This window comes from Diplotaxodon limnothrissa, unplaced genomic scaffold, assembly GCF_057381915.1.
Source record: "Diplotaxodon limnothrissa isolate DT_005_m unplaced genomic scaffold, D_limnothrissa_male_GT1.1 unmapped_scaffold_4, whole genome shotgun sequence".
NCBI lineage: Eukaryota > Metazoa > Chordata > Actinopteri > Cichliformes > Cichlidae > Diplotaxodon > Diplotaxodon limnothrissa.
The window spans coordinates 3589010-3608226 of NW_028188558.1; the positions used below are offsets into that span (position 1 = coordinate 3589010).

At 43.4% G+C, this 19217-nt stretch overlaps 1 protein-coding gene and 1 pseudogene across 1 annotated transcript; both read left to right on the forward strand.

Annotated features, from left to right (window-relative positions):
* The first annotated feature begins 2554 nt into the window (after positions 1 to 2554).
* On the forward strand, positions 2555 to 18363 carry LOC146606904 (uncharacterized). Its single transcript, XM_085349304.1, has 10 exons — positions 2555 to 2585; positions 11412 to 11453; positions 11589 to 11864; positions 11946 to 12182; positions 12279 to 12530; positions 13249 to 13317; positions 13474 to 13503; positions 13614 to 13658; positions 15812 to 15973; positions 18359 to 18363. Exons 1-10 carry the CDS (start codon positions 2555 to 2557, stop codon positions 18361 to 18363), a joined length of 1149 nt encoding a protein of 382 aa, XP_085205430.1.
* LOC146606905 (uncharacterized) lies at positions 7177 to 8333 on the forward strand (annotated as a pseudogene).
* Positions 18364 to 19217: the final 854 nt, after the last annotated feature.

Sequence of the window (19217 nt, forward strand, 5' to 3'; positions counted from 1 at the left end):
CTTCCGAAATGTAATCCAATTTGCACTCAGAAGTCTTATTCTGAGTATTCACAGCAGCCGTAAGCTTCTCCAAGATCTTATCCATGCTGCACTCAATGAGCCCATTTTGAGAAACTCACGCCTCTTCCCATTGTTTCAATCCCAGCGGGCAGCCTTGTGGAGGTTTGAACAGCCGGTTCTGCTTTCTTAATTCTCCGATCAGCCAGAACCCTGTTACCATGGTTCCGAATAGGTAGATATCTTCAGCACTCAGGCTCACCCGAGCCCAGACTTCTCGTTGAGAAAAGGGTGTCAATTGCATTCAGGGACCAGTTGATCCAATCCATAATTCCTCTTTTAGGTTTTAGAGAACAGACTGTGAGAGAATGTTCCAGGGAAAAGTAATACAAAAAACACAAGACTAGACAAGGACACAAGAGGCTAAGCAGGGAAGCTAAGGGAGAGGAGGAGAGGAGGAAAGGAGAAAAAGTGCGACCGCCTTCGTCAAGAGCAAGAGCAAGAAGCAGTGAATATGCAGTGAATGCAAAATTACATGCAGTGTTTAAACAATTATTTACAGAGGTGCTCTTAGCTCACAAAATGTATCTCAATTACTGACAGCTCACACATTACAAAAACACTACAGCTCAGGTTTTTCACACAAAAGCTCAACACTATGAACAACCAGCTAGCATTTTGTTGGTGGTAGAGGAGACAAGGAGAGGGCCGAGGTGGCTGGCAGCTCGAGGTTAAGAGTCTGCTGTCCAATCAATCATCCAATCCCAACCTCGGGAGCCTGTTTGAATCTGCCAGTCACTGAGACACCTACACACCCAGCCTGGAGGGAGAAGATTAAAAAAACACACCGACACTCACCCAATGGGAGGAGCCACACATGAAAACAGGCAGCATGTGATCACAAACCACAGCATTGAATCATAACAGAAGTATTATGGAGGGCTTTCTTATAAAGCAGCAAACTATTTATCCAGGCTTAATGATGATCATCTGAAATTTTTATACTCCATTATCTCTTAAGCTTACGAGTTATCTGCTTTAAAATGCTGCATCCAGAATCAGTTGTATGAACAGAATCAACTTTTGGGGATTTACTTAACTGGATAATTGCACATGCACCAAAACATTAGCGGGGCTAGGTTAATTAGTGATTCTAAATTGTCGATAGTTGTGAATTTGAGAATGGTTCTGTGTCTCTGTGTTGTGTCTGAGACAGGTTGGTCACCTGTCCAAACTGTACCCCACCTTTTCCCCTATGGCAGCTGGGATAGGGTCTAGGCCCTTATTTGGATAAGTAGAAGAGGAATGATGTATGGATTGAAATTGTTTATTGTTATTGTTATGTTTGTTTTATGCTTTCTTTCAGACTATGATTAGAAATTAAACTGAACTGAATTTCAATGGAAATCTCAAAAATTGCGGTTTTCTGAAACCTTTGACTAGTAGTTATTATATAAACATAATTACATCATAAATGTGGCCACATATGTGTGTGGACCACATCTACATCACATTAGGAGAACACAACACAGCATGAACTGTTCCCACAGTATCGACCTTCTCCTGCTGACCTCTGACCTTGTGATAGACCACCACCGCTGCATCTCAGCTTGATTATTATAAATTCTTGAAAGTGCTGTTTCCTTTAATGTTGTACAGCAGTTTCTTTATTTGAAAGTATAAAATGAAATAAATAACAGGAAGAAACCTCCAGCAGCACCAGGCTCAGGGAGGGATGGCCATCTGAGAGATCAGTTTGGGCGCGGGGGGGAAGACGAGCTGTGGAAGAGAGATTAATAATACTAACTAAAACTTAAATGCAGAGAGGTATATAAACACATAATGAGTGAAGAAGAAACACTCATCATGGGATGCATTGAGTGTGCATCCTGTGCTGCACCCCAACCCCCAATACCTAGTCAAGAAAAAGGTGTGAAGTTGTTGCACATAGCAGGAAACAGTGAGACATGTTCTCTGTACAGGAAACACTGAGTGTTGTTTTAGGTGAGGGTGCAGAAGGCAGAACACATGAATTTACTGAACTACAAGCTGCTTTACTCTCACACAGACTGTGGACCACTCTGTTTGATATCTGAATTAAACAACATGAACATTTGCATTGTCTCATTAAACTCTTTGAGTGATGTGTTGAAATGTTCAAGGTTGCAATTTATGTGTAAACAGCCTGAGAGCATCAGTAAGTCAGTCAGTCAGTGAGGCCAGTCTGTGTGTCTGGAGCTCCATCAGCTCCAGTGATAGGGTTAACCAGAGATGGATGAGCTGATAGAGTGGATGAGCTCTGTGTGGATGGCTGTGATAGCAGCTTGTTATCCTCTGCTGTAACTCCCTGATGAGCAGAGTTAGAGTCAGCCTGTCCTCTCTGAGCTTTATGGAGCTGTGATGGACTGACAGGGACAGCTGGGACACTTTAGGAAGGACCTCTGTGAGGCAGACACAGAGCAACATGCTGACATAGAGGCGTGATAACAGGAAGTAATGCAATCAGAGCCCCAGTCTGCTGCTCAGACCACACATGCTCAGTTGACATACAGACACCATGAAGTGGGCCCCTCTGCTTGTTCTCCTCGGTGAGTCACTTACTCATTTGTTTCCAGGATAGACTCTGACAGCAGCTCAGCATCAGGTACCTTTATTTACCCCTGAGGAAATTATGTGGTAATAGCTCAAGACAACAAGAAAAGTAACTGACTAAAATAATACAATAAATAATACAATATATGGCAAAGTTACAGAATATATCAAAATACCTCAATTATCAATATCCCAGTATATTACACAGAATATATATTGTTCATATTGTCCTTTAAACTGTAAACCTTTGTTATTTCCCTGTCCCTTTGGGTGGCGCCGTCACTTGTCGTTCACTCTCTAGACTATTATTTCCTGTTCCAACTGTCAGGTCCTGGGTTGTGCATCTCAGTGTTTTGATTTGCTTTGTATTTTGTTATCCATTTATGTTCTAGTCTCATTTAAGCTTATCTAGTTCATTTCTCTTTTGCTTAGGTTGCCTTGTTATCAGATTCCTCTTGTGTCTTCATCCCGTGTTTTGGTCCCGCAGACCCTTCATGTGTTTCATGTCTCAATCAATCAATCAATCAATCTATCTTTATTTATAAAGCACTTTTCATACAAAAAAAATTTAGCACAAAGTGCTTTACATGGTTAAAAGCAGCCCACCCCACCCTCCAACTCACTCCCCACACTCTCATTAACATAAATGATGTGAATACACGCATATCCCCCCCCCTACACACACACACACGCACACTTAAAGAGTAAAATTGGGCTGGGCTCGCATGAGCCAAGTGAGGAAACATTATAACAGAGAGCCGTCTGCACCGGGAGCCGGTCACAGACCGCAGCCTCCGGGCTGGGCACACAGCAGGAGGGAGGCCAAGGAGCCCCCCAGCCAGGCTGAGAGGACCCCCAGAGACCCAGCAGCCACGGTCAATCACAGCCCCGGTGCAGAGAGCGCCCTCCGAGGAAACACTGGAGATATGACACAATAGGATATATACAGGGTAAAACGATAAAATAAATAAGAACAGGATACAATATAAATATAAATATAAATAGAGTAAGAAGATTAAAAAATAAATAAGAATAAAATCAATAAATGTTAGATAAAGCCTAAATTAATAATAGAATAACAGGATAGAATAAATAAGCATAAAATAAATAAACGCTAAGTAAAAGCTAAATTAAAAAGGTGGGTCTTGAGCCTGTTCTTAAAAACATGTACGTTCTCTGCGGCCCTGAGCTCCTCCGGCAGGCTGTTCCACAGACGAGGACCATACCACTGAAACGCTGCCTCTCCGTGAGTATGTGTCCTGACTTTAGGGACAATCAAAAGGCCAGTACCAGAGGACCTCAGGGTCCGCGGGGGTTCGTATGGTAAAAGCAGATCTGAGAGATAAGAAGGTCCAAGACCATTAAGACATTTAAAAACCAATAAAAGAACTTTAAAATCGATCCTGAAACACACGGGGAGCCAGTGCAGCGATTCTAAAACCGGTGTAATGTGGGCCCGCCCTCTGGTCTTCGTCAGCACACGAGCTGCCGAGTTTTGCAAGAGTTGTAAAGGTGAAATATTCTTCTTAGGAAGACCAGAGAGCAGGGCATTACAGTAATCAATGCGACTGGTAATAAAAGCATGCATCAGCATCTCCGTGTTGGCCCGAGAGAGAATAGGGCGGACTCTGGCTATATTTTTTAGATGATAAAATCCAATTTTGGTTACATGTTTAACATGTGGGATAAAACCAAGCTCAGAGTCAAAAATAACACCCAGGTTTTTCACTTGTAGCGAAGGACATAGTGAAAATGCCTCTAATTTAGACAAGAGTTTCTCTCTCTGAGCCTCAGGACCGACGATTAAAACTTCAGTTTTGTCCTGGTTAAGCTGTAAAAACCTTTCTGCCATCCAAGATCTTATATCTAAAATACAGTTAAAAAGGGCATCCATTGGTCTGGTGTCATCAGGAGACACGGAGATGTACAGCTGCGTGTCATCAGCGTAACTGTGGAAGTTCACTCCATGCCTCCTGATGACACTGCCGAGAGGGAGCATATACAAATTAAAAAGTACAGGGCCTAGAACCGACCCTTGAGGCACACCACATGTCATTTCATGGATCTTAGAGGAGCATGTATCCATACTCACCATAAAAGTTCTGTCTGAGAGATATGTCTGTGTGGTTCATATCATCAAGTTTGTGCCATGTCTGTGTCTCGTCATGTTCCTGTTTTATTTTGAAAGTTTTGTTTCTATGTTCATTGTGTTCAGTGTTACCGTCCCCTGGGGCGTAATGAGATTCATTTTTGTCAGCTGTTTCCTCATGTATTTACATTTCCCCTGATCACCTCCCGCGTGTATTTAGTCTGTGTGTTTTCATTCTGTCTTTGTCAGGTCATCTCTGTTACCTCCCTCACGTCTTCTCATGGTTCTCATAGTTAAATCACAGTTTTCATAGTTTTTTAGTTTTCCCAGTTTAGGTTCTAGTTTAGTTTTGCCACTGTTACTGTTGCTTTGTTTTGCCTTCTTGTAATCTGTCATAATAAAGGCTTGTTTTCTTCTAACTCACATCCTGGCTCTCTTGACCTCGGTAAATCACATGATAGGGTGGGGCTAGGTAGCACAATGAGTTCATTTGAAACCTTCAGTGATTGTGACCTACCCTTGTTTTCACACCTTGGCTCGTGTGATTATGTAGAGGATCATTTGGGGGTCCATGTCTCGCATGGGGGACACTCCAATAGGGCTTAGATCTGGGAATCTCCACCATTTGACCTTAGAACTGAAGAAGCTTCTCAGGTGAGAGGTGAAACGTCTTCAAGCAACTTAAAGAGGTCCAGACGCTTTTCTTTCCAAGCTCCTTAAACTACAATGACCTGGAAGACTGAGAACCTTCACAGACATATTTCCATTTGAAACTTAAGTCAAACTCCGCCTCTCTTGGTGTCTGCGTTTGGGTCCACAATTTACCATACAGTATGCCCCTGCAGATTGTGACAGTACGACCTGACCATGTTGGACCCAGCAACACAAGAGAATGACGTTATTCAGACAGTGGTATTTCTGGCTGAAGCACTCCAGAAAGGAGGATCAGGAGGAGTTTGACTGCCAGTTGTGGGTATGCATTTCTGTATTTTCCCTGGTTATGGGAGGTGCTACCCCTTATGATCACAAACAACCTTTATTTGTCACATACACAATCACAGAGAGTACAACATGCAACAACGTGAAATGCTTATGTCCAAGCAGACAGGCTGCAGTCTTGTCGGCGCCATCTCAGGGCTTGGTTTAATATGGAGTTTTTTTACTCCCTATTATGAGGAAGTTTTTCAGGGAACACTCCTGGCTCTCTGGGGTTCCCAGAGTTGCCAGGGACTTCTACCTGTCGCTTCATCAGGCCCCAGCTCAGCAGCCTCGGTGAAGCCGGTCTGCATGCAGGAGGCTGTTGCGGAAATTTTGAAATAACCTACAAACGCCTCGGTGAGCATTATCTGAAGTGGGTTTAATAAACACATTGCAATGTGGAGAGACTCTGGTAAAACACCTAGCAGTTTCTGGCGAGGGCCGCCGCCCACACATCTTATATATGTACACAGACAAAGACAGTCCAAACACCTTCACACACCCATTCACTCACACTCCCAGCATGCAGTGCAGGAAGGAGAGGAGAGGAGAGAAGAGAAGAGAACAGAAGATAATGCATTTTATTGTCACTATATGGATTAACAATGAGATACAGAGCATCTCCTACTCAGTGCATATACAGTTCGGGTTATTGCAGATCGACTTCAGTGCCAGGTTATTTTCTGAAGACCATACTGCCAACTTCAGGACTTTCTCTCTGTAGGCTGCCTCGTCTCCCTTTGAGATGAGTCCGAATACCTTGGTGTCATCAGCAAACTTGACAATAAGATTGTTGTTCTGGGTCTAACTGCAGTCGTGGGTGTAGAGAGAATACAGGAGGGGGCTCAGCACACAGCCCTGTGGGGAGCCGGTGCTCAGCATGCGAGTGGAGGAGAGATGAGGGCCGAGTCTTACAGTCTGGGGCTGGTTTGTAAGAAAGTCCTTTATCCAGGCACATGTGAGAGGAGGGAGGCCAAGAGTGATTAGTTTGGTGACAAGGATGTCTGGGATAATTGTATTGAAAGCTGAGCTGTAATCCACAACGAGCATTTGGAAGTAGCTTTGCCACTGTTCCAGGTGGCTCAGCACAGATTGGAGGGCTATGGCAATGGCATCTTCTGTGGATTTGTTTGTGCGGTATGCAAACTGGTAGAGGTCGGAGTCTTGGGGGAGGAAGTCCTTGATGTGCTGAAGGACTAGTCTCTCGAAGCTTTTAATGATTACTGGCATGAGGGCCACAGTGTGGTAATTGTTCAGGTTGGTGATGGGAGACTTCTTCGGCACAGGGATGCTTGTGGCTGATTTTAGACAGGACAGGATGGGATGGCTGTTTGATCCAGTGAGAAGTTAAAGACTCTGGTGAAGATCAGGGGTGAGGTGGTGGGCAAATGCTCTTAGCACCTTCCAGGTACTCCGTCTGGACCAGCAGCCTTCCTGGGGGGTCACTGCTATGAACACACGTCTGACATCATGCTCCGTTACAGTGAGTGGAGCGGTGCAAGAACCAGGTGAGGGTGAAGATGGGAGCAGAGCTGAAGCAGATCAGTGTTGCTGTCGTGGTATATCAAAGCGGGTGAAGAAGCTGTTTATCTCCTCTGCCAGCTGCACACTCAGGTTTTCTGTTTTCACAGCACAGCCTCTGTGGTTTGTGATGTTTTGTATGCCCCGCCACACCTCCCGTGTGTTGTTCCGTGACAGCCGGGACATGCTTCTTTTATAGTATGTCTTGGCTTTTTGGATTCCCCTTTTCAGATCAGCTCTAGTAGGCCTGTCACCTGACCTGAAGGTGGCGTCATGGGCTTTGAGGAGTGAGCGATCCTCGCTGGTTTTGGTTTGGGAAAACCAAATGTTTTTGTCCACAGTCACATTTCCAATACAGAACTTGATATAGTCCAGTATTGATCCTGTGAATGTTTCTAGGTCCTGGTGTTCAAATCTGTCCCAGTCTGTCTGTGGGAAGCAGTCCTGTAGTTTGGAGAGTGCATTTTCAGGCCAGGTTGTAACTGTCTTTGTGGTGGGCCTGGCACTGTGTCTGAGGGGGGTGTAGGCTGGGGAGAGCAGGAGGGAGAGGTGGTCGGACTGGCCGAGGTGGGGGAGGGGTATGGCTCTTTATGCATTCTTAATGTTGGCATAAACATGGTCTAGAGGTACACCACCAACCTGTTCATGTGTAACTGCTTTTACCCACTTGGCGACACACCCACCGGGGATCAAACTCTGATAACTGGTGATTCTGTTCTGAGACGTGAAGCTAGAGACACCAGCAATCATAGTCAATTGTCTTTCAGGGGCCAGAGCAGGCGACACTGAGGGAAATTTAAAACTGCTGGCTAAGGGTAAATGTAAATTCAGTAAAATCATAATTCACGTCGGCAGTAATGACACCCGGTTACGCCAATCGGAGGTCACTAAAATCAATATTGAATCGGTGTGCAACTTTGCCAAAACAATATGGGACTCTGTAGTTTTCTCTGGTCCCCTCCCCAATCAGACCAGGAGAGACATGTTCTCCTTAAATTGCTGGCTGTCTGAGTGGTGTCCCAGAAACGATGTGGGCTTCATAGATAATTGGGAAACTTTCTGGAGGAAACCTGGTCTTGTTAGGAGAGAGGACATCCATCCCATTATCCGTCAACCGTCCAGAGACAGCAGGTGCGATATTGAAATAATTCAATAGTTACATAGCGTGAAACTGCTGTGAGTATGGCCTGGTGTCCGAGTGGTGACCTTAGCTGCAGAGTGGAGCAGTGGAGTAACTGGAAAGCTGTGGCACAAGAAGAAAAAGGTAACTACATAGACTTGGATTAGGAGCATCAAGCGTGAGAGCCTGTTACAAACATGGGTAAGTTGGCAAACTGGCAGTGAAAAGATGGTGTCTGGTCTTAAATATCCCATGGAAGAAACAGTCTGGGCTTCTCTGCTTAGGCTGCTGCCCCCGCGACCCAGCCCCAGATAAGCAGAAAAAGATGGATGGATGGATGGATACAGGAAATGTATTATCATGGCTGAGATCTCACCTGTCAGGGAGATCTTTGGAAAATGTTAGTTTTAAAAATAATGGTAAATGGACTTGTTCTTATATAATATTTTTCTACTCCTCTGAGCACTCATGATAAGATAAACCTTTATTAGTCCCACATGTGGAAAAATGTTTGGAGAGTACAGGAGCAGCAAAAGATTAAGAGAAAAAAAGAGAAAAACAATAGACTAGAAAGCTAAAAAACAATAATGTACTATACAAAATAGAAATGATACTATATACAATAGAATAAAAGACTTTTTGACATAATCAGAATGTTAATTTTAAAAATGATGGTAAATGGGCTGGTTTTTATACAGCACTTTTCTACTCCACCTTCTAGCATTCACACACTGATGGATATATCAGAGAGCAACATGGGGTTATTATGCATTATGCATGCACACTGGAGCAGTCTTGGATTAAACCACCAACCTTTAAGTTAGTAGGTGACCTGTTCTACCACCTAAGCTACAGCCACCCCTATGTTTTACAAGAAAAATGCTCCCCCCCCCCGTGCGAGCACACGCACGCACTAACACATCCTCCAACCACACACACCCATATTTTGCTCCATTGCGGTTTATTTCACACCTCTAACATTTAGTAAACAATTAAGCAAATACAAGTAACCTGCAGGTAGTAAGAAGATAAACTACTAATTCTTTTATGCTACGTCCACACCTACGCGGGTAATTTTGAAAAGGCAGCTGTTTCGTCCACGTAAACGGCATTTGGAATCACCAAAAACTGAGATGTTTTAAAACTCCTTTTTTGCGTTTACGTGTGGACGAGGAATACAGAGTTCCTCACGCAACGTTAAAGGTATGTGCCTTTTTTCACGTCACGCTGTGGCCATGTTATTGTTTACATGAGATGAATTGCAGAGTGGCAGATAGTCAGATTAACAGTATTTTGTCTCTATCTTCAGGTTTTACATGCTTACATATACACACGCAGTTACTGTCCCTCCATTTACAAAGGCAGAGGTGTCACGGTGTAATTATTTTACGTATACTTGTTTTTTTCCTGTGCAATAATATTCAACATTGCTGTCAATACATTTTTTGAAAAATGCTTCTCTGTGCAAAATGGGTTTAAAAACATAAACAACTGTGAGATACTGTTTGTCCGTGATTTAGACAGGAGGAACAAATTGTGGCAGGATCAGCCTGATGTTATTTGTATCCCGCTGTAACTTTACTTGTAAAACAAAGGGGGGCCTGGCAAAAAAAGTTTGGGAACCACTGCTTTAACCAGTGGAAACTGTGCTGACTTGTCTTCTTTAGAAGCTGATCTTTCTGCAATTAAGGACTGTTTATCAGATAATTTCCTGCTTCTTAATGCTGACAAGACAGATTTGATGGACATTGGACCACAAACATTTTATTACTTGTCCCAAAACTTCACCTTGAAAATTGATGACTGTGGCATACAATAGAAGGGACAAGATAAAGAACTTGGGCGTGTGGTTCAACTGGGAGCTATCCTTTAAGTCTCAGGTAAAAGAGACAACAAGGACTGTGTTTTATCACCATAGGAACAGACAAGCTTTATGACTTGACACTGCAGAGGTTGGGGTGGATTTAAAAACTCAGTTTTCCAAAGCAAACTGATTTTAGCTTGAATAATGTAATATTAATTCATTAAATCCTGACTTGATATTTAAATATAAATGTATTTTGCAAGAAACACCAGAATCTCAGGTTAAAGGTCACAAAACTATTTCAACAACCACCAAACAGCTAAAACAGCAAATGAAAGCAGGTAAACAGATTCCAGACAAAGATGTAAACACAAAGCTTGGATTGTTCACCCGATGGCACGTACAAAATGCCGACATCTCACAGATTCTAATGACGAAAGTTTCATCACTCTGACCAAAATTCACTGAACCAGCAGCAAAAGATGATCAAAACTATGCTTCACGTTTGATAAATATCGTCATTAATTAGAGTCCCCCGAGAGCAGCAGTGCCCAGCCTTCTACCTTTAAAACCCGCCTTCCAGCCAAATGGCTGGTAGGCTTTTAGCTAGGCTTTAGCTTCAGCCAAGTGGAAGCTAAATTGGCTAGTCATTCATATGTAAATTAGGTTGTTATCTGGGAATTCTGGAGGGAGGGGAGTGGGGGAGCTGCTAAAAGCTGTGAACTTCCTTTTGTGTTTCGTCTTGATGCATTCTCAATCATCCAGGGAAATAAATCTCCAAAAGTCACCAACTTGGAGTGTTTCAGTTTGCCATCTTAGGGAGAAATCAACACACGTGGGTGTAGGTCCTTTGTTGCTGAGATTTATTGATAAAAACAGTACAAAAAATCAACCATTTGTACACATATTTACAAATAATAATAAAAAGTGAGTGAGTACATTTCAACATTTTCAGCAATCACTCACAATCCTGGCACTGCCATGGTATCTTTAGTCTGCATTTACCACATGTGTATCTGTTGCAGTGAACACATCGCACAGTGGCATGATTGTTCTTGCAATTGTGTTTGACCTGACACATGGCTCTTTTTCCAGGGCTAGGTGTGGAGGGTTGTGTCCAAAGCAACTGTTCTTTTCTCTTTCAGGTCCACGTTAGTTACATCAGCTGAATGCAGGTTTAAAAATCTGGTTTGGTTGCTGGTTTGGACCCGTGAGTGACAGGTTCTGGGTCCAGACTGTGGTCTGCCTGTTAGTAACCTCTGACCCTCAGTGACCTCTGACTTTCACTGACCTCTGTCCTCCTGTTCCAGGTGTGTGTGTGCTGCTGCTGTCTGAACTGACTGTTTCTGCAGGTGAGTTGATGAAGTGAAAACAATCAGTGAGACTCCAACAAGAACACAAATACATTTACTGTGTGTGTGTGTGTGTGTGTGTGTGTGTGTGTGTGTGTGTGTGTGTGTGTGTGTGTGTGTGTGTGTGTCCTCCAGTGTCTCTGTCTGTCAGTCCAAACCTTCAGCAGTTCTTCAGTGGATCTTCTTCAGTGTCTCTGAGTTGTGTTGAGGATGGACAGACAGTTGATGGATGGACAGTGAAGAGGACCAGAGCAGGACTCACTGAGGACTGTGGAGCCGCTGCTTTGGGCTTTGGGGATTTTAACGCTTACTCCTGCATTCTCTCAGACATCTCCCAGTCAGACTCTGCAGCTTACTGGTGTGAAACCAGTTCTGGACAGAGGAGTGATCAGATCAACATCACTGTAACTGGTAGACAAGTTGACTACTCCATCTGCTGCTGCTACAACATCTGGATATGACTCTGTCATTAACTCTGTTTGTCTCCATCAGAAAAATATCTTATCCTTGCGGTTCCTGCACTTCCTGTGAGGGCAGGAAGTGATGTCACACTGCGCTGCAGACAGAGGAATGGTGACACAGTTCAGGGTTATTTCTCCATTAAAGGAAGTTTTGTTGGTCCTAAACGAGAGCACAGTATCACTAACATCCAGCAGTCTGATGAAGGTCTCTACTGGTGTTCTACTGATGAAGGTGGAAAGTCTCCTCCGAGCTTTCTGAGGGTCAGAGGTCAGAACACTGACATCACTTCCTGTATGAAGGCATGAATTAACCTGCTGATCTGATAATAAAGTGACTGAACCATCTTCATCATCTCTCCTGCAGATCCTCCCAAAATCATCCATTATCCTCCTCCTGCCATTTCTCCTCCTCCTCCTCCTCAAACACCATTTCCTGCCTCTCCTCCTGTAAACTCTCCTCTTACTTCTACTCTGTCCATTCACACCCCAGTCACCTCTCCTCCCCCTCCTCCTCCTCCTCCCTCTCTCCTGGTCACAGTTGTAGCAAGTCTGGTCTCTGGGGTTCTCCTCGTTCTGGTTCTGTGTGTAGTTCTTTTCTTCTGCAGGAAATTAAAAGGTGAGAAACCTGGACAGAAGTAAAAGTACTGTTCCTTTAAAAAAAATGCATTTAGAATCAAGTGTACATTTAAATTAAACAATTCGATTTAATTCAGTTTTATTTATACAGCATCAAATCACAACAACAGTCGCCCCAAGGCACTTTATATTGTAAGGTAGACCCTACAATAATATATACAGAGAAAAACCCAACAATCATATGATCCCCCTATCAACAAGCACTTTGGCGACAGTAGGAAGGAAAAACTCCCAGGAAGAAACGTGCAGCAGAACACAGCACCTTTATATAATTTAGTATATGACAAGGCAAGAAATGGTAAGAAAAAAGGCTTTTCAGGGAATACTGCTTAGTTTCTATGCAATGTAAGAACAAGAGCCAGTCTGTGATAACAATGGCTCTTTTACATTTTGAGGTTTAGCGGTTTCTGGTAGTTAGAGTGATACGGGGGTGCTGATTTATTTAAACTAACATAATCATCCTGCTGTAACCAGGTTTCTGTCATTCAGTGTAAATCGATTTGTTGATCAGTTAATAAGTCATGTAGTAAAAGAGACTTGGAAAAGAGAGACCTAATGTTTAATAATCCTCAGTGAGGAGTTTCCTCCTGGGGTGCTGTTGTGGTGGGTTGATTAAAGTCAATGGAGAGCTCTTCCTGTGCTGATGAAGATGATGATGAGGAGCTCCTCTTGTGCTAATGTTGCTGTGTGTAATGTAGGAGGTCGGGGAGCAGACCTGTGGAGCTGTGGAGGTGACAGCTGTCTGAGACGGAGCATCTGCCTCTGCTGTGAGTCACCTTCATGTTTCTCCACATGTATAATCTATGTTTCCACCACTGGGCGCTGTTGATTATTGATGTGTGGGAACAGTAACCAATCACGGCAGTCTGCAGGTTACTCTTTGGTCATGTGACCATTTGATCTCTAAACAGTGTGTTCTTCAGTTTCAGGCCTGTTTCTGCTGACTGCTACAGGTAAGTTGATGTTCCTACACCTGTCTCTCCTCATCATGACCTCTGACCTTTAGTGATCTCTCACCTTTAGTGACCGCTGACCTTTAGGAATCACTGTCCTCCTGTTGCAGGTGTGTGTGTTCTGCTGCTGATGTTTTTTTTGACTGTTTCAACAGGTGAGTGGTGGTAAAAATGTTGAATTATTTTTCTGGTTGTATGTCTGTGAAGGTTCTCAGTCATTGTAGTGCCTGGAAAGAAAAGACGTTCAGTTTTTTTTTTGCCCCTCAGCTCCACAGACTGCCTTTTAATAATAATAATGGATTGCATTTATATAGCGCTTTACAATTCCACTATTCATTCACTCTCACATTCACACACTGGTGGAGGCAGCTACGGTTGTAGCAACACAGCTGCCCTGGGGCAGACTGACAGAAGCGAGGCTGCCATATCGTGCCATCGGCCCCTCTGGCCAACACCAGTAGGTGGTAGGGTAAAGTGTCTTGCCCAGGGACAAAACGACCCATGGTCGCACCGTTATACAGAAATGTGTGGTGCCATATGTGGTGCGTGTCTAGCAGCATTCGAGGATGAAGGCCCTGGTGGTCTGATCGCTGGCTATCAAGCCTGGCTAATAGGACATGTAACATCACCTTACTAGTGGTGAAGGAACTAGTTTGTCAGGTTGACAGTATTGACTAGACATAGTTGGGCTAACCCGTCTCATGCAGAGGGACTAGACTGTATTTTAGTCTTACAATAATAGATACAGAGAAAAACCCAACAATCATATGACCCCCTATGAGCAGCACTTTGGCGACAGTGGAAAGGAAAAACTCCCTTTTAACAGGAAGAAACCTCCAGCAGAACCAGGCTCAGGGAGGGGCGGGGCCATCTACTGCGACCTGTTGGGGTGAGAGAAGGAAGACAGGATAAAGACATGCTGTGGAAGAGAGACAGAGGTTAATAACCGGTATGATTCAATGCAGAGAGGTCTGTTAACACATAGTGAGTGAGAAAGGTGACTGGAAAGGAAAAATTCAATGCATCATGGGAATCCCCCGGCATCCTACGTCTATTGCAGCATAACTAAGGGAGGATTCAGGGTCACCTGGTCCAGCCCTAACTATATGCTTTAGCAAAAAGGAAAGTTTGAAGCCTAATCTTGAAAGTAGAGATAGTGTCTGTCTCCCAAATCCAAACTGGAAGCTGGTTCCACAGAAGAGGGGCCTGAAAACTGAAGGCTCTTCCTCCCATTCTACTGACAGGGACTAGAAAGAGAGAGCATATTTCTCCTGTGTTGGCTTCCCTTCATTGGCTCCTTGTTAAATCCAGAATTCAAAATCCTGCTTACTTGTGGTTCCTAGAGTATTTAGAAGTAGAATTCCTTTTTTGAAGAAGTAACTAGTAACTATAACTAATTGCTTTTTCAAAGCAACTTGCCCAACACTGGTGGCTGGTGCACAGTGGCTGTGGTTTCATGGTCAGCTTACATCAAGTGTAGCAGAGATTCATTGACTGAATTCTACATTCATACCAACTTTATACAGTCTAATATAAAGACAGCATAAACAGTGTACTGTCAGTGTAGAAGATGGAAATCAGCCAGGACAACTCATGAAACATCTGCTCACACCTGGTTAAATTCAGTTGTGTACATCCACAGAGAGCAGCAGGCCAGCTGATCACAGCCTGTACACTAAGGAAATCTACTGGAGATCTCAATAGAAATGATTGAGAGTTATGATTCTGTGTTTTCAGAATGTCCTCTCTGAAAACCATCACTAGACTCACCTGTGGTCAAGAGCTCTGGGTAGTGACCGAAAGACCAAGTTATCAGATACAAGCATCATAAATGAGCTTTCTTCAATGGGTGGCTTACTTCTTGTTAAGAGATACTGTAAGGAGTTCAATCATTTGCCTCAAAGTAGAGCCACTACTCCTCCGCATTGATAGGAGCCATTTGAGTTGGTTCAGGCATCTAATAAGGATGCCTCCTGGGCGCCTCTGGGGTAAGGTGTTCTGGGCATGTGCCACCAGGAGGAGGCCCCAGGGCAGACTCAAGACACACGGGAGAAATAACATCTCTCTGGGAACACCTTAGTTTTTCCAGGGAACTTCTCTGAGCTTCTACAGTTATATTGCTCCTCCTGCAACTCGAACTCAGAGTAGGCCAAGAGGATGGACTGATAGAGTCACATAAACCATCTGTAACACATCCCAGATGTACACCTTTCTTGAAAAAATAATAAATTTTGTAAAGTAATTTGACATTAGAAACACAAGTCGAGGCTTTAAGTCTCTTGACTCCTCCTCTGTCTTTCTCCTTCAGGTCCTCCACTTCTTTTTTCTGAGTCTGTGATAAGACTCTTTTTCCATCTAGTAGTCTTCTGTCCGTACTGCATCTCCACTGGTCTTCTGCTGTCCATCTGCTGCAGCAGGAAGACACCAAAAAAACAACCTGTCTCCATGGAGATGACCCAGCGTGATGGAGGTCAGCGATTGGATGAAGACTGTGATGACATCACTGCTAATATCACCACTGAGAGAACCACAGCACTGAAACTGCTCTGACCAAAGTGTTCAATGACATATGTCTGAATACAGACAGTGGAAAAATGTCAGTCTTAGTTTTACTGGATCTCAGTGCAGCATTTGGTACAGTTGACCACAACATATTACTCAAACGACTGGAGAACTGGACAGGTCTTTCAGGAACTGTACTAAACTGGTTCAAAACATACTTAGAAAACATCAATAGGTAACTTCACGTCTGAGCAGACAAGTATCACATGTGGAGTTCCCCAAGGTTCCATCTTGGGACCCTTTCTGTTTAACATTTACATGCTCCCACTGGCACAGATTATAAAGAACAAAAAATAAACTATCACAGCTATGCAGATGACACACAAATATATATCACAATGTCACCAGGAGACTAAGGCCCTGTACAGGCTCTTGGTAAATGCATTGAGGAAATTAATGACTGGTTGTGCCACAATTTTCTCCAGCTAAACAAAAACAAAACTGAAGTAATAGTCTTTGGCGCCAAAGAAAAACGATTACAGGTCACCAGAGAACTTCAATCTATACATCTAAAAACCACAAACCAGGCGAGAAATTTGGGTGTAGTGATGGATGCAGACCTAAACTTAGAAAAACACATTAAGACAATAACAAAATCAGCTTACTGTCACCTCAAGAATATTTCAAGGATAAAAGATCTGATGTCTCAACGGGACCTGGAAAAACTAGTCCATGCATTCATCTTTAGTAGGCTTGATTACTGTAAAAGCATTTTCAAGAAAAACATCTTATTTTAAATCTCACTGTGTATCATTTACATGCACTGTTATTATTTCATCATTACTTCATTAGTCTGTATCAGTTTTATCATTAAATATTATCATGTATCATTTGAATTAACATTTAAATAGATCAGTTAGAAACCACCACCATGGCTGTGGTTCCAGGCGGACCAGGGTCACATCAGGACAGTTGAACTCTTTTTAGCCTGGAGCTACACTTTCACAAAACTGCACAACTCATGTACACAATTGATTAGATTCCCAGAAACATGAGTGGAGACATCTGGAATCAGTCTGGGAACGGGCTTGTTGTTCTTAGCCATAGAAGGACACAGAAGGAGAGAGGGGAATTCTGGAATTCTTCTGACGTCATAATGACTATAAAGCTTTCTGTCTTTGTGCAGACGAGGAAGAAGTCCGGCTCTTCCCACACTGTACTGTACTGTGTGTTTTTAATAAAATAATTTATTGACTCACTATGGACTTTCAGTCGTATGTCTCTTCCTCAAAATTCGAACCACGACATTTTGGTGCCGAAACCCGGTTTGAGGAGGGACAAATGGAGTTTGGCTGAGGTATAGTGAGGTATAGTCAAACAGACGGACGGCCAGGAGGTCGACTGAGTGATGGGCCCCGAAATAGGAGGTAAGCACCGCCTGTTGATTGATGTCCAAAGGTGCTGAATTGGAAATTAAGATAAATTAAAAGTTCACTCAGTAGAGCTTCTGATCTGTGTCCGTGGTCATTTTGGGGTAATTAGTGTTAAAAGTTTGGGGAATATTTGACTGATAAAATTTATTGCTGTTAATTCTGGGGTGAATTTTGAGTTAATAGGTTGTGTGTTTAAGGGAATACGTTAGGTGCTTATGATGTGTTATATTTGTTGACTGTGGCGTCAGTCAGGTAAGTTTTAGTTTAGGGTATTCGGTCTGATTGATCAGCAGAACGCGGTTTGGGTGTCGAAATAAGTGCAGTGATGCTTATAAAACACTTGAATAAATTGTTTTAGGACTGGGGCGTGGCCCCTAAGAGCGCAGTTGCTCAGCGCGTAGCGGCGACCCCTGACAGTGGACACATCGTCAGGTTAAAAGCTCGGGTGGTACCCGGGGATCTCGAGCCCCCCTTAAAATCTAAAGTGATCAAGGGGATCACTTTCCTTACTGCGCTATTTTGATTGACAGGGTGCGACCCGGCTGCAACTATTTAACGTCAGGGACTTGTGAACTTTAAGTAAAGCCAAAAGCGTGAACTGGGATATTTCACGCGGCTGGTGGAGGTCCTTGTTGCCTGGCGGGAAGCAGTTATAAATTAATTAGGGCTTAGGAATCTGACCGCTCTCGGGAGGGCGTTCTTGAAGCGAATATTGATCAGCAAGGCGCGGCCCTGGGCTGAAAGATGCTTTTAAATTAGTCGAAAAACTTAGGAACACCGGTAGAGAAATAAAGAAGATAAGCTGTTCTGGCATATGGTGTTTTCATACGTTTATATGGGCCCGTGTGTGTGTGTGTGTGTAAATAAAGTGTAAATTAGTTGTATAAACTGTCTGTTGAATTTCTCCTGTGTGGTTGCAGAGTGAAAAAAAGGAAAACTCTTTCTTTTCTCTCTTTTTTTTTTTTTTTTTTTTTTTTTTTCTAAATGACATCAGAAACAGCAGTATGCGACATTACGTGATGGCAGAGCTTCAGTTCATCCTTTGTCATTTTTTTTTTTTTTTTTTAAATAAATAGGACAGGGGGAATGAATGAGAGAAAGAGGGGGAGAGAAAGAAAGAAAACCAAAGGGGAGAAGAGACGGTGAGAAGGGGGGGGAAGAGAGAGAGAGAAAAAAAAAAAAAAGAACTCCTGGGTCACCTGTATGGAGAAAAAAAAAAAAAAAAAAAAAAAAAACAAACAGAGGAGACAGCAAACAACAAAGAGCAACATAATAATAGAGAAAACAAAGCACCATCACAATAAACTAGCTAGTCATAGATATCAATATTTACTAAATAATAAACGATATTGTGCAGCACGCAAGATAGACAGCGCACAGTGTGCTTTGAGGCAGCAGCCAAGAAAGCTTTAGTCCGCGTCTGTGAATACCCATGTGTGCATACCTGTGTGGATCAGCATGCTTGCATTCCAAAGGTTTCTCCATGTAATGATCTGCTAGGGAGTGTGGGGGGGCCACAGCCCCGTCCTCCAGGGTGTGAAGCGGGTATGGAGGAGATCAAAACTCCAGACATCCAGAGGCCCCCAGAACACAAGAGACCAAGGAAGACCAACAGAGGGGCAGCCGCGCCACTTTTCTCTCTCTGAGAGGAGGAGAAGGGACTCTGTGTGTGTATGTGTGCAACATGATCGGAGAGGCGTCTTTTTAGGAAAAGGAGGGGCAGCGTGCCTGTGCTGCAGCGGGCACACTCGCGCGGTGTGTGTGTGTGTGTGTGTGTGT

Bases quoted from the DNA above. Each gene is read 5' to 3' on its own strand.
- LOC146606904 (XM_085349304.1), top strand. From the start codon at position 2,555: ATGAAGTGGGCCCCTCTGCTTGTTCTCCTCG. The intron at 12,531-13,248 runs GTGAGAAACCTG...TGTGTAATGTAG, and splicing joins CTTCTGCAGGAAATTAAAAG to GAGGTCGGGGAGCAGACCTG. The intron at 13,504-13,613 runs GTAAGTTGATGT...CTCCTGTTGCAG, and splicing joins GTTTCTGCTGACTGCTACAG to GTGTGTGTGTTCTGCTGCTG.